The sequence below is a fragment of the Montipora foliosa genome, chromosome 12 (genome assembly GCF_036669935.1).
Source record: "Montipora foliosa isolate CH-2021 chromosome 12, ASM3666993v2, whole genome shotgun sequence".
NCBI classification, from domain to species: domain Eukaryota; kingdom Metazoa; phylum Cnidaria; class Anthozoa; order Scleractinia; family Acroporidae; genus Montipora; species Montipora foliosa.
Genome location: NC_090880.1, coordinates 37730431 through 37745807, shown reverse-complemented (window position 1 = coordinate 37745807; position 15377 = coordinate 37730431). Strand labels below are relative to the sequence as shown.

The 15377-nt window shown below is 40.2% G+C and overlaps 1 protein-coding gene across 1 annotated transcript in view; it reads left to right on the top strand.

Annotated features, from left to right (window-relative positions):
- The window catches only part of LOC137979046 (striatin-like), a 32920-nt gene extending 18175 nt beyond the window's left edge, over positions 1–14745 (top strand). The window contains exons 12-18 of the mRNA XM_068826208.1: positions 231–278; positions 1070–1191; positions 2283–2450; positions 3648–3791; positions 5636–5743; positions 12657–12743; positions 13749–14745. Coding sequence (XP_068682309.1) covers positions 231–278; positions 1070–1191; positions 2283–2450; positions 3648–3791; positions 5636–5743; positions 12657–12743; positions 13749–13918 — 847 coding nt within the window. The 3' untranslated portion in view covers positions 13919–14745. The remainder of the gene's footprint in view (positions 1–230; positions 279–1069; positions 1192–2282; positions 2451–3647; positions 3792–5635; positions 5744–12656; positions 12744–13748) is intronic.
- Positions 14746–15377: the final 632 nt, after the last annotated feature.

The window sequence follows — 15377 nt, the reverse complement described above, 5'->3', positions numbered from 1 at the left end:
AGAGAGCCGCGACTGAGAGCACGAGAAAACAGGCGAAATATCAGAACCTGTAATAATCATTCTAAGAAACCTCCCGTATGAATAGCAAATATAGGTGTACGGGTCCCGTACGAATAGCCACTGCCGTTCTAAAAATATCTGAAACAAAAACTTGAACAAATAATAGTTGAGCTCCGCTTTTAGTTTTGCCTAAATGTATATATTGAAGGTTGCATAATGTTTGTTTACAGGAGTAATGTTCTAGATGTCGAACCCATCTACACTTTCAGAGGTCACAGGTTAGTGTTTTTTGTATTTTCGTAGTCAATCTTCTCTACAACAGCGCGCGTTGGATGGAGTTTGCTTTTGATCAAAAATTGCGACCAACAATTCTGCTTGACGCAACAATGTTGCATTGTTTTGCCGCTCCTCCAACAAAGTTGTGTCCTGCCGGACTCGAGTCACGTTCGTGCTGCTAGCCAATCACGAAACGCTATCTTATTTTCAACCCTAGGCTTCTAGCATTATTTGCAACAAAGATGCACTCAACAGGCAAAAGCCTTGATCAGCGAGTGTGAAGAGAGGCCATGTCTTTGGGACACTTTCAGTTGGCCCCTAACCCCTTATAATCACTATCGCTCTGTTTAGAGATGTCTAGTTTTAATTAATAGCGTTTAAAATTTTTGCAAATTGATCCGAGCTCATTCTCATCATCTCCTAAACGCGGATGTATCTTGCAGTGAACATAACCTTTTCTACACGCTCTCTTAATCATTTTTGGTGTTTCCTCGTTTGAATCTCAAACAGCTCCAGCAGCACAAACGCTACGAGCGATCATCGTTTCAGTGTTAGCGTCATATTTGTAAATTGAGCGCTAACTTGAACTTGAATCGGTTTCGTCAAGCAATGTTGTTTTGCCACAACCTCAACATTTACATCCAACAATGTTGCCTGTGGAATTCAACTCTGTTCGATAGTTTGGCCAGGGCTTCGCTACAAACTTGAAAACTATTTGTCATGAATAAAAGCAGTGGCTTTGCGCGCTCCATCGTGCTACTGACTTGAATGTTCTACTCTTCTTTTTCTGCAGTGCACCGGTCCTTTCAGTGGTGATCAACTCCACAAGTGAGATGTGTTTTAGCGGCAGTGCTGACTCCACTATCATCTGCTGGAGTATTCCTCCTCTTGATATAGATCCGTATGGTCCCTACAGTAAGTTGTGCGGATTCATTCTAAGTCACCAAATCACCGGCATGTTTTACGCAAACGTTTCAGATAGCGCTGATAAATAGTATATTTAAGTCTAAGCACACATTTAAAAACGGTTAGCATCCAGTAATTGCAATAACTACCAGTTTCAGTTAAACCCGTTGAAATTTTAAGGACATTTGTTAGCTTTCATTGTCGATCGTGTAATGAACGGAGTTCCCCGCGTGACGCGAGAAAACCGAGTTCAAGTTGGGCTTCGCTTCCACTTTACAAAATTTATCGTCGTGTTGGTCATATTAAAATTTCTGAACATTATTTAACTGTCTGCCGGTTCTAATTTTCTTGACCCAGTATTTAGAACAGTATTCAACAAATTCATTCCGAAGCCTTGAAACGTACAATATATATTATCCACAGTAATATTCTGGTCCAGTTGTTCGAAGGGTGGATAGTATTATCCACATTTTGAACAACCGAGGCATCATGTACCCGCTATTTTTCGCCGCTTGCCGTCTCTTCGTTAAAGTAGGTACGTTTGCTGTATACGTGAAAATTTCTTCTCTTTTTTCTTCTACATAACAAGTTGTTTGTTGGAAAAAAACTCCAAAGCCATTGTCCAGTAAGTCAAACATGGAGAAATTCGATTTCATGGTTATAGATCTTTCAAAATCGATTCCTTACCGCAATTTTCTTCATAAACTCACGTTGAGTCTATGTTGACTCACAAAAGCTTGACAGGTAAGGATTTTTATACTATATAGCGTTTGTTTCTACAAACGATGTTGAAAGCACTCCGAGTTTTTTGTTTTTGACTTTCTTTGTTGACTAAATACTCGAGATTAAATGGGTTGCCTTGGGTTACGCCGAAGCTAAACTAGCAAGCTTCACTCCATTTCACGTGAAAAGGCAAGCCGACGTTTGCCCTTTCACACAAAGGTGATTCTAAATCTCTCTATCTCATTTCTTGCCCGTTAGCTCCAGATATAAGTATTTCTCAAAGGAAAGAAATAATATGTTTTGTAATCATGGGAACTTCTTAAAAAACATCTTAAGCTTTCGGTGAAAATGACTGGTTTGACTTTTTATTTTTTTAGATTCTGAAAATCTTGGTGGCATCCTTGTCGCGCACACAGACGCTGTGTGGGATTTGGCTGTACAAACCGGTTCGTTACAGCTGCTATCCGCTTCAGCAGACGGCACCTGTAGGCTTTGGAGTCCCACGTTAAAATCGCCTTTATTAAATACTTACACCCCTGGAGAAGGCAAGTAGTTAAGTTGTAGCAGGTTTGTAATGAGTGTTGTGAAACGAAATCCAAAAGTTATAGGTAGTTTGCAATCAATATCTGAAGACACAAATACAATTGGTGTAATATACAGTTGGACGAGCAAAGGAAGCTAATTGGAGATCTGCATCGTGAAATCCACGACTTACTTTGGCAACCAGAACACACATATGCAGCCGGCACTTTGCCACGAAAACCGCATTTGCTTTTTCAATCACGAAAAAAATGTCGACTCGAAATTTAAAACTGCAATATTTTGGTTTACAATTCGTGCGTGTTACTCGCGTCTATTCCCATAACCGATGATCCTATTTGCACACACTTTGCCGCACGAAGCGCTAGCTGCATGCCTGTTTTTGCTGATTGTAGGTTTGGCTATTTCAGTAGTTGTCTGCTTTTGTCGTGTCTGGCCAGAGCAATTGCAGTGTGTCATCTTGTTTTGGTGTCCCCGGACAAAGAAGCGGAAAGTATTAAATAAAATCCACCGAAACCTCCTTTTCCTTTGCGGTGGAATTTTAATGGGTTAAGTGATTTTATACTTACAATAAGATTAAAGAACAAAATAAAGAAACGATTCAGAAGAATGAGATACTAATCCCCCGTAGCTATTGCTTTGGCCTAGTGGATGACGAAGATAACAAGTGGATAAGTTGATAACGAAGGAAGCTGTTAAATTTGCCAATTTTTTAACGTATTTAGACGGACGCCGTCAACACAATCACCGAAGGCTAACCCATTTGACATCGTCAAGGACGACACCTTATTTGTCGGTTGGTGTGAAAGTGGACCGACCACGTGGTCATGGAAACAACGGATAAAGTTAACCGCAATGTAAGAGCGAGTTTCAATCGAGTGTCGTAAACCCAAAACCAAAGTAATTATTTTGTCCAATCAAAAAGGACGGAGACAATCCCGTAAATCAATCAAAACTCGAAGTAATTACACGTAGCCGACACAAAGCGCGGGAAAATGTGCACGCGCGAGCTACGATTGGTTTTGGTTTCTTTTCTGACTGGTTGAAAAAGTGGCGCGAGAACTTTGAACCAATCACTGTTTGAAGTAATGCAAAACCAAAGCAATTCGCTGATTATTTTCGACACTCAATTGAAAACCGCTCTGACTTAATACCCATCTTCTTCCAATTGTTGTTAATTAACCTTTGTTGTCACTTTACAGAAGGAAATGGCGTTCCGACGTCGATCGACTTCATTCGCACCGAGACGTCACAAATGGTTGCAGCATACTCAACCGCCCAGTGTTTTATTTTTGACTTGGAAACAGCGGCAGCAGTGACCACACTTGATAGTGCAAAAACATACAGTAAGTGCCATGAATTGGTTATCAAAGATCTACCACACTGACATTTCGCCACCGCATCGCAAGTCCAGGCACTCGCTATTTAAACTTCTAGCTGTTAAGGTTGTTTGTTCTTACTTGAATTTTCGTTTTAAATGGTCGATAACCAACTTTTATAAAATTCCTGGAGAACCGTGTTGTGGAGAAAGAAGGGACTTAAAAATTTACGTCGACGACAGCACGAGATTTGACCCTCAACAAAGTGCAATGGTGACCTTGTGAGCCCATGTGGAACACAAAGGGGAGCTGGATTTACATGGGTATACTTGCCTGCACATGGACATACATGGCTATACATGGATATTCTTGGCTATAGATTGCTATAGATGCTGATATATCTGTTGATTTTATAATGTACGTGCTTTATGTTACTCTTTAATAACCCTACTTAAAGTACATACCAGTGGTTAGACCTTAACACCGCTGGCCAGCAATGCCTCGATTTCGCATTTAGCCACATGCAGATTCACGTTAAAAAAAAACGTTTTTCGATGTTTGAGTTCTTTTAACTTCTACAAGCTCGCCAAGGTATGCGCGAACTGAATTTGGAGAAACGCTGTTGAAGTTGCGAAGGAAAATTGAAAGTTACTGTTTCTTGCTCACGTTTTCCGTAGATTTTGAGAATTTGTCATTCGTCGTAATAGATTTGCGGAGAACAGGACGAAAATGAACAGAAGTTCCAAAAGCATGTGCAGAGCAGTTCAATTAAAAAACTGCTTTATTACTTATCAAATCATTTCCTTTGGTAGCGTCTTCCTAACCCAAATCTCGACATTATCAGTCCTGGGCTCGGTTGCTCAAAATCCGATTAACGCTAATCCCAGATTAAAAATTAACCAAGGAGTTTATTTCTCTACTCCCAAATGCTGTTCAACGCTAATATTCGGCAAAACTTTACATCAGAAGAAGTCAATCTTGAAAAACGAAAACGAGCAAAAGAACCTTCCACCAAAAAGTTGAAAACATGAAACAAAAGTTTACTCTAATCCTGGATTAAGTTAATCCGCTTTCGAACAACCGGGCCTTGGCCACAGTGTAGCAGGACCTCGTTTAACCTTTCATTGCCACGATCGAAATGTTCATTCTTCCGACTAGCCGGTACCATAGAGTTCTTTTTTGGGTAATCATGAGAAATAGTAATTATATCAAAATCACACCTGTCAAGCTGATAATAATCTTCATTCTCAATACCTGTCTGACTGACATGTAATTGAAATTGAGAAGAGAATTTACATACCGATCACTCGTGGGTTAAAGGCCTATTGTAGTCCTCAGGAGTACTCGGGGTTTTCCGAGGTATCTCAGAATCTTCATCGCGAAAGTACATCTCTTCATTTCTCGAATAGTTGCGCTTCTTTATTTTTCAATTTAACAACCCCTATTGAACAGCAGGACCCGCTGAATTTCCCCCTTATTGCGATATTCTGGACATGCGATAAACGCCCCATTTTTCTCCGTATCTCGATCCTAATAATAAGTAACATCGCCTTGTGTTTTTTTTCCACTTGTGTTTACAGGCCCAGTTACAGCCTTTGAACCTTTGAACTTCTTTTCCCAAGAATATATTGATATCATTATTTAATATATACTAAAACAGTGGATAGCGGTGAACGCGCTTGCTGATTGGCTACCCAAAGTCCGGATATCCTTTGCTATTCACCTCGAGCAATGCGCGCGGAATTTGCGCCCGAAATTGTTGTAATCTTTGCAGGAATAAATGAGTTAAATTCATCATCGGCTCGGTAAATATCTACCACTAGCCACCTCCACTTCGGTGAATAGTTGCTAAATATTATCTCGTTTTGCAGACAATTCGCCGTCAACTCAAATCAACAAAGTCGTAAGCCACCCCACTCTTCCCCTCACAGTCACAGCACACGAGGATAGACACATACGCTTCTTTGATAACAACACTGGTAAGTTGTGACCTTTCCTGCCAAAAATGCCCCGTTGTACGCTGTACCAGGTTGGTGACCCTCACCAAAGATAAAGTAATTTTCCCTAATGAATATACATCAAAGAGAAGTGATCCTCTACATGTCTGGATAATTTAAGAAAGTCTCTTGTAGACACTTGAAAAATTCATCGAGTCCTTTCAGGGGAACACATGAGTCTAACAAATTGACCAACGCCCAACTGAGTCGCATTGCACCTGCATCGCAGAGGTCGTGGGTTCAAATTCCATTGAAACCATCTGAATTTCGCAGGTGTTTATAAGAGAGAATTGCTTAAATTGTCCAGATAATTGCGAGGATCAGTTAACAGATTTACAGTTTTGTTAATCCCTAACAGAAGTAGGCTACAATATTCAAAGTGTGGCAATATATAAGCTTCGAGCAGCACAAGTGAGATGTTAGCAGGCACCAGCTTTTTAAGTCGTCTCAAAGCTCCAATTTTGACAGACTTTCTTTAAAATAGAGTCTGATTACTGTATTCTTTCTCTTGAAAATTATGCCATGATGAGATAGAAACGTCGTGATAAATTTATTTTACGTTTCCGTTCCTTGAAGTTCGTTTAAACTAAACCTTGAGCTGTTTTTGTGCAAAAAAGTTCGTGAAATTTCCATTTATATGACGCAGCTGTCTCTAATTTGGATCTATTGCTTCCTATTATTATCTACCTTACTTTGGCAAGGAGGAGTTTTCTTTTATTCAACTTTCAAAGCTGTCGTAAACTGGGAAGGAATAATAATAAAGAACAAGTCTCTCTAGTCTTCGTCGCAAAGTATAGCATCGACGCAGCTCAACTAAGGTTGAAACGAGAGCATACCGTACCCTCACCACTTCGCCAACCCAGGAAATCCTGGTTCTGTGCACTGATTAAGGAGAATTGTGTTGTCACTGAATTACTTAAAAGGCTAAGAAGGAAATTAGCGTTACTCGTTAGCTTTCCTCGTCGTGGCACACCGGGTCTTAAGAATTAAAAAAAAATCAATCTTTCTCAAGCTGATGAAGGTGCAAAACACTTGATTGCTTTACATGAGTTAAAATTAAAAAATATCACGTTAGTAGGAGAGGTCTTTGGTCCAAGAAAGTGGACTGAATAACATCCGAAAAATGTTTTGAGCAAAATGTGATAATGATGATTAATATTATTAGTATTTTCCCAAAAGCACCAACCATTTCATGTGTGTGATTGCCAAACCAACAACTTTTAGACGGTTGATAGTTGAACTCCTCAGAATGCCATAGCTTTTGCAGACTCACAAAGTACGTGCTCTATTGTGTTATTGTGTAACAAAGACCTACAACCTTGGTCACAAGGGTTGGAAAACTTCACTCTATGTGCATTTTGCCCCTCTCCACCCCTGTGCCCGTAACAAAAGTCTGCATTTTACCATTTTTCAACATTGAAAGGGGAAATGGGGGTACCGACGCTTATTCTGTAGGCATTGCGGTTATGATTTCATGTTTTTGCGCACTTTCCAACACAATTTGTCCATCCTTGTAGCTTCTCTGGAAAATAAAACCCCCAAACCTACGCATACATAACTTCGTGGAGACAAAAGGCACAATATTACAGGAAAGTTTTGGTGATAAGCTCCTACTTGAATGCGACACGTAATCAAATTAGACTACATTGCTTACACCAAGACGATCAATTTCCGTAGAGAAAGTGTCGTGATAATGAGCTATGAAAGAGAGCAGAGAGTAGACAGGATGGATGAAGTACCGCTTTCTTATCACTAGCGAAAGATCGGCAAATAAAAAGTGTAGTTTTCGGTACGGCTGTGTTAATGGCCAGGAAAGATCGTTTCCGAGAGGTTTTTTTTCTCATTTTTCAATGAAATTGGACTTTTTCATTGAAAGGTGTAAACTAAATATTCTGAAATATATATATATTTTTATCTTGAATGAATAAGTCCATTTTAGTTGATCCTCCACAACGTGAGCTTCGCTTCACGTCAACCCCGAAGCCGTGGAACTCGCCTTCAAAAGATGTCAACATTCCACCGTTCTTGATGTCTATTTGTTCCTATGCCAACAATTTCATTTGTGACTGAGTTCACAGATCTTCAACTGCGGCCATTTCAATATTTGAGTCCTGCTGCATCGTTAAAAATACCAAGTTTAAGCTCCAAGTCACCGTTCATAGGACCTGATGTTTCGTGCGTTTGTCCCGATTTTCGCTTTTCCGTGATTCCTTTTTCTCAAAAGACGACTTTCATCAGTTTTTGCTTACCTCTTTCCTGAGTTTGAATTGTGAGAATCATCTGTCAAGACTTTCGAAAGCAAGATGACATTCGTGTATCGGTCAAACGTGGTTTAAGGATAAAATGTCGGTGAACGACGATTTTGATCCGTTAACTTTCTCGATTCAGATCACGTATTTGGTCATAATCTTTGTCATTGCTGTTAGTGGTAATGGGTTAGTTTGTTGTGTTTTGTACCGCCACAAGCGCTTGCGTACGATTCCCAACTTTTTCGTCGTTAACCTTTCAGTGATCGATTTGTGTAACTCCTTGATCAACATGCCAATGTTCGCTGGCTACCAGGTCATCGAAGCGCAGGTTTTTCAAGACAAATCTGTCTTCATTGTCTGTTCTTCCCTTCACCGTTTCACTCAATTCTTGAATTTGTTAACTTTGCTTGTTATCATGATGGATCGATACGGTGCTATCAAATACCAGTTACGATATCACGCTTGGAAGACAAAGACCAAGGCATACTACGCCATTGCCTTTATTTGGTTCTCTGGAGCTGTGCTCACGATGGTTGGAACTTTCCGAACAGATCAAACATGCGCGCAATACGAGAGGCTAACATTTGCGGAATACTCCCGGATAATCTTCAAAACCGAAGGTTGGAAAGTTACCGTTTGTGTTATCGGATTTCCTTTCATTGCATTAACCATCCTTGGGTTCCAGGTTTGTCGCGCTGTAAGATCGAGCAGACGAAAAATCGAGGCGATACGTGACGGAGACGGTAGCTCTGAGCAAGGACGAAAGGCGCTTAGCTTACTACGAATGAGAGAATTGCAAACGGCACAGAATGTTGCTTTAATAGTCGTGTCTTACTTCGTTACCTTCTTGCTAGGTTTTCTTTTCAGCATACTTGTTAGGATGGGGCTCCTTGCTTCTTGGGCGATAACTTTTTCATTTCTCTTCAGGTTTTCTTCCAGCGCATGTAATCCGATTGTGTATTGTCTTCGCACGTCTCGTTTTAGAAAAGCTGTCAAGGAGCTGTTGAAATGCAATTCCAGAAAAAAGCGTGCGCAAGTTTTGCGGATGACGTGTACGAATGTGATTCATCAGGTCGCAATAAACTGAAGAACAAATAGCAACTAAGGGTGCGTTCGATTGACCGTATTCCGGAATAAGAATACATGGAATATAAGTTAGAAATCCTTCGTTTTTACGGAGATTCATATTAAAATTGTCAAACATCTGCTGAAATGCTATTTTAAACATATTTTTATCATCCTTGCTGCTTTGCCTTGCCAAACATACCGTTTTAATCATCACTCCACGTATTCTTATTCCGGAATAGCGTCAATCCAACGCGCCCTAAGTAGGAGCAGTTGCAAATCGTAGTCGTAGATTCCACTTTCTTACCGTTTCTTGCTGAATTAACAAGTGCTAATGACAACTAATGTACCCATTATACCAATTAATAAGATAATATGATTTCAATAACTAAAAAAATGTAATACAAGCCAGGAATGTGCAAAATTATTTGTCTTCCTTGTTCTCTTTGGCCTGTTCACTGCACCATCGGACCCAGATCGTTGTTCATAAGAAATATGTTTCTTTCTAAATCTTGGTACAAGAAACGATACTTGGTTGTTCAGTGGACTTAAACTTTATGATACATAAACTTTCTACATTCTGTCAGCTTATCGGTCATGAATTAGAGATATTTACCCCGGAAGCTCCACTCACCCGGAAGGAGCTTTCATGGAGGTTCGGCATCCGCTGGATCGAATTGGAATTTAGAGGGATTGGTTTATGGGGAGAAGGAAAAACCGGGAAAAAAAAACCTCTCGGAGCGGAGAAAAGAACCAACAACAACCTTCACACATATGACCTCGAGTCCGGGAACCGAACCCTGGTCATATTGTTGGGAGGCGTCTGCTATCACAACTACGCTATCCTTGCTCCCTTCTCGGGAAAATGCAAACGCCGGGAGCGCTGATTAGGGAGCTTACGAAACGACGTCGCCGACGGCAACGACGACGCTACAAAACAATAGGTTTAGTGAGCAAAAACAATGGCTCTGCACGCTTTGCACGTGCGTTTTACATTTTGGTACATTTCTTTGCCGTCATCTCCTAAATGACGACGTAAAATGACCAAATTCAAGGTTCTGTGGAGGACGTCAGCACATGACGATGAGTTTTCAGTTCTCTCTCTACGCTTCCAACTCACTCATACCAGTTTAATTCCTCGACAGTTACTACACATTTTTAAAGCGAAACGACATGAAATAGTTTCGTAGTGATATGAATAACGCGAACTCGTATTTTAAAATGAAGTCCTCGTTGCCGTCGCCGTCCTCGTTTTGTAAGCTCCCTAATTGTTGTGTTGACAACGACGAAATCGACCAGCTTTCTCCTTCCCGTTTTTCTTTCGGGGGGAGGGTACGGCTACACGCAGGCTTGCAGTCGAGCGTCTGCCCTCCGGCTTCGCGTCATAGCTGGGTTGAGTTTGTTGGGGTTTATCCACTCTGCTCCGAGAGGTTTTTCCTAGGGCATTCCGGTTTGCCATTTCATTAAAAACCAATATTTGGTTTGATCTGCCTTCGTTTGATTCAATTTACAGTCATTACATTTCGTAAAGGACTTTGATGTTATTAGAGAGATGAAGAATCGTGTTTATGTGAAACGGCAAACGCGAAACGGCAAACGTGAAACGTTGGGCTGCTGCTTGTTATAAAAGCATGAAAATTGTGTTGTTCCAACTCGTCTCTCTCATTTGAAAAGTTACTTGATACCTGCAGCTATAACAAGTAAGAAATGAGCTCGTATCAAACGAGTTTCTTCCATTTTTGGCAAAATGCAAATTTTAGTCCGACGTTTGCCGTTTTCCGTAAATGTGATGGTTAATCTCTCTATTGGCGTTGTTTCTATGGTTGCAATCATTCCATTCTTATCACCATCCGGCGTCTTCATTGTCATCATTGGACTACCGGTAATCGACCAAATTTGCTACCGCAGTGAGTGAGCCTGAAGCGAACGAATGAGGCAGCTCTCTAATCGGAGTAAAGAACACATTTTTCTTCGAAACGCAAAGGATTGTGTTAAAATGCGCTTTCACACAGCAAGAAATAAAAAAAGGCCGAGAAATTGGAATGTTGTAGGAAACACACTTTTTAACCACCACTCCAATTCTCAAGTCTGTACGTACCGTAGATCGTTTCTGAGTTATTTGTTTAACCGTTTCAGGCAACTATATAGCGTTTTGTATCTGTTCACTTTGCTTGAAAGCACTTTTCACTCATGAGATAAAATACATGTGCATGAACACATCTCCTAATGTACTTGAAAGGATCAAACAGGGATAGACAATTTTTTTTCAACCAAATAGCTTTGTCTCATGGTGTCACGCAAGAGGACAATTCGGAAATATTCAAAATGCTGTATTTTCGAAACGAAATACGTCACGGAGCTGCAAACTTGAAAAAAAAAACCATTTATTTCATTTCTAGGTCACCTTCAACCTCCTTTGGATAATAATTCAGAAGACCTTAGAATTTGATGACGTCGCTGTGAAAACCATCAATTGTATTCTTTCTTCTCTCGAGTGGGGTTCAGAAGGGGGTCCAGTTAGGGGGTCCAGTTAGGGGTCCACGTTTTGTACTGTTCCTAATCAAGACCTATTAAAATCTCCCTTCAATTCCGCGCACGAACAGTCGTAAAATTACCCAAAGCATAATTCAATATCTCCCTTCCCCTCGGCAGCATTTTTACCATTTACTGTTTGTTAATAATAATAATAATAATAATAATAATAATAATAATAATTATAATAATAATAATAATAATAATAATAAATTCAAACAGACCATCAAATTGAGCATAATAGACCTGATATAGTTGTTCTTGATAACATAGAAAGATCATGTTATGTGATAGATATCGCGTGCCCTTTTGATACAAGAGTGCTGGAAAAAGAACAAGAGAAAATGGAAAAATACCAAGAATTAAAAAGAGAGATTGGGAAAATGTGATGCTGCCGAAAAGTAATTGTCGTGCCAATTGTCATTGGTGCACTAGGGACGTTCAGCAAAAATTTGAAAACATCCTTGAAGAAAATTGGACTAGATTGCACGGTATTACTACAAAAGGCCTCCTTGTTGGGAACGGTAAGAATCTTGAGAAGAACACTAGACACCTAAGGCCATAGGTCGTGGCTTGATGCCTAGTTTACAAACCACGTTAACAACATATCGTGTGAATGAACGAAATAATAATAATAATAGTAATCATAATCATAGTAATAATAATCACAATAATAATAATAATAATAATAATAATAATAATAATAATAATAATAATAATAATAATAATAATAATCACAATAATAATAACTTTATTTACATGGGGCTCATATCCTGAGCTCATGGGGCTAGTGCAAAAGTAATTTTTGCCGCTGGGTAACATGAATCATTTGTCAATAGAACATTCGTATTCTCAGTATTGGACTGGACCTAGCTTGCAATGGAGGCTAATGCGGGAAATATTTTCAGATGCAAATACTTTGTAATGTATTCCTCCGCGTTAGCCTCCATTGCAAGCTAGTTCCAGTCCAATACTGAGAATACGAATACCGTTATGGTCTATTCTGAATATCATTTTAAGGTTCCTGCCGGTCTATTTTGTCCGTTTAGGTAAACAGGTCCACACGATGGTGGCTCATCTGGATGCAGTCACAAGTCTTTCCGTGGATCCCAACGGACTATATCTGCTATCAGGGAGTAAGAATTAACAATTTATTGGAAAGTCCACTCAATCCGAAATTCTTCTCCAGGAGTCGACGGCTCTTAACCCTTTCATTCCCAAGATCAAAACGTTTATTCCCTTAACTAGTACCATAGATTTCGCTTTTGGGTAGTCATGAGAATTTGGTGTTATATCCAGATCACGTCTCTTAAGGTGATAATAATTTTCATTCTCAATACATGTCTGACTGACATTTCATTGAAAGTGTGAGGAGAATTTACATACTGATCTCTCCTGGGAATCAAAGGGTTAAAAGAATGACCGCTAACTGCGCAGATACCCGCTCCGCAAATTATGCGCAGTAAAAACTGTACTGTGAAAACGTGATTTAGCTTTTGCATCAATCTTTATCCACAGCTAACTACTGCACCCGCGTTTACGGATTAAGAAAGAGTACCACAAAATTAACTGATCGTATGTGTTTCATCGTAGTCGTCAAAACGTTGTAGACTCACGAGGCGCAACAAATATTGACCACTGTGATGACGAATATCTTTGTCGATAAGAGTACAGACAACGCTGAACCACATTGGATTTGTTTTTTACCACAATATTCAACGTCAAAGAAAATGTTTAATTCAGAGCGTGACCAAGAACATGACACAAAGAAAGAGCAGGCGTTGTCTATAACTTTCTCACAATATGATTGGTTAATTTTCCAAAATGAGCGTTCTTGATTGGCTGTTACATTGCGTGACACATTGATGCGTGCAAGCGTTGTCTAGACTCTTTTCGACAACGGCAGATTAGCCAATCAGATTGCAAGATTACAAGCAGTTGTGGTAAAAATGTAGTTTTTTTTTCCGTTCACGAAAGCGTAACTTTGACGGAAAGTTAGAGCTAACGTGTAGAGCCTAATAAACAGCACCAGAATGCTGTTCTAGTCGGGGACGTTCATTTGAATTTTTACATATGAGGATTTCACCAACGCACTCAAGGTACAGCATATTAATTACAAGGCTCTGTTTATCGCTTTTTAGGTCACGACTGCTCCATTCGTCTTTGGAACCTGGATACTAAAACTTGCGTACAAGAAATCACTTCGCATCGCAAGAAATTTGATGAAGCCATATATGACGTAGCGTTTCATCCAAGCCGACCGTATATAGCAAGCGCGGGCGCCGATGGATTAGCCAAGGTCTTCGTTTGAACCTCCGGCTACGCCTGCTGAATATGACGTCAAGTCTTTTTTAGCCGATAGCAGTGCCGCGTGGTGTTAATAAAATTTCCGAGCAGTCAAGAGAACGCTGTGAAACGTCACGGACAGACATCGAGTGACCTGGCTAATAACACAGTGCATTGTAGCAGGAAATCAAATGAACAGAATTTTGTCTGCCCGTTTGCGAGACGAAATGAGCGAACGAGACTGCAGAGAGCGGTTGTAAATTCTTTGGCCGCCGACTTGCCGAATGTAACATGCTTTGGAGTCACGTTCAGGCGCGTGGAGGCACGCAGCCTTTGCCGTGATGTATTTCGCAGAAACGTCGTTTCCGTCTGTGACACAAAGAGGTGGCGTTTTCAGAGTCTCTTCTCGTGATGTGTTAAGCTGGACTCCTAGTGTCATATTTACACTTCATTAGAAGAAATGCTCTTAAAATCCACGAGATCTACACAAGAAAATGCAAAAGCGAAAGCTTGCATTCATTTAGAAAAGCTCCTTTATAGCTATCTGTCGCTTGCAAGGCATCTGTTGTTTGTGTAAACTTATTTGGAAGTCGTGTTGGTTGAAGTTTCGTTGACAAATTACTTTTACCGTGAAGAAAACCTCGATTTTTGACCATCTGAAGTTATTTGAAAGCAGCTACTTTTTGGTACCCACGATAAGTGATTATTTTGTCAGTGTTATTTTTTGAAAGTCACTTTGCCTAAGCTATCGTACACGAAATGGATGTCTTGTTGGTGCTGATAACTTCCCCGGGATAACTCCATGACCAACCTTGCCAAGATCGTGGACAATGAGTCCAGATTTTATTCAAATTGACAAAAAAAAAGACAGTGCAGCTCTTGTTTCAAGATGCCCCCATCCCCGAAAAAAAAAAACAAACAAACAAACTTGCAGTGCATATGATAGATTCAGTTGGCAACCGGTTTCTTTCACTGGAGTGTTCATTGGATTCCATTGCCCTTCAACGTTGATCAAATCCAACGGGCGAATATTTTCGTATGAGCCAATAGGTGGTTTGCAACAGATTTCTAGAGACACAGATAACATTGCTGCATTGTTATATACCTAGACTTTCGCTCAACAAAACGAGCACTGTGATTGGTTGATTCTTGGTCACGTGGCCCTGATCATATTCAAATGTATCCCGACCGGGACACAATTCCGCTCCGGATGTTTTGCTGTGATTGTTGCAGGAAAAGTCTAAATATATAACAAAGCACTTAATGTGTCTGGTCCCTCGGGAAACTAGTTAGTTTTGTTTTCCCTCGGGTCCTGATGTTTCCCGAGACGAAACGTGAGGACTCTCGGGGAAACAAAACTAACTGTTTCCCTTGGGACCATACATAAAGTGTATAATGTACAATTGCTGGTGGACGAACAAAAGGAGCTAATGATCGAGAGATCTTTTGTTTTCATCCACCAACATGGCGGCCATGACATAACG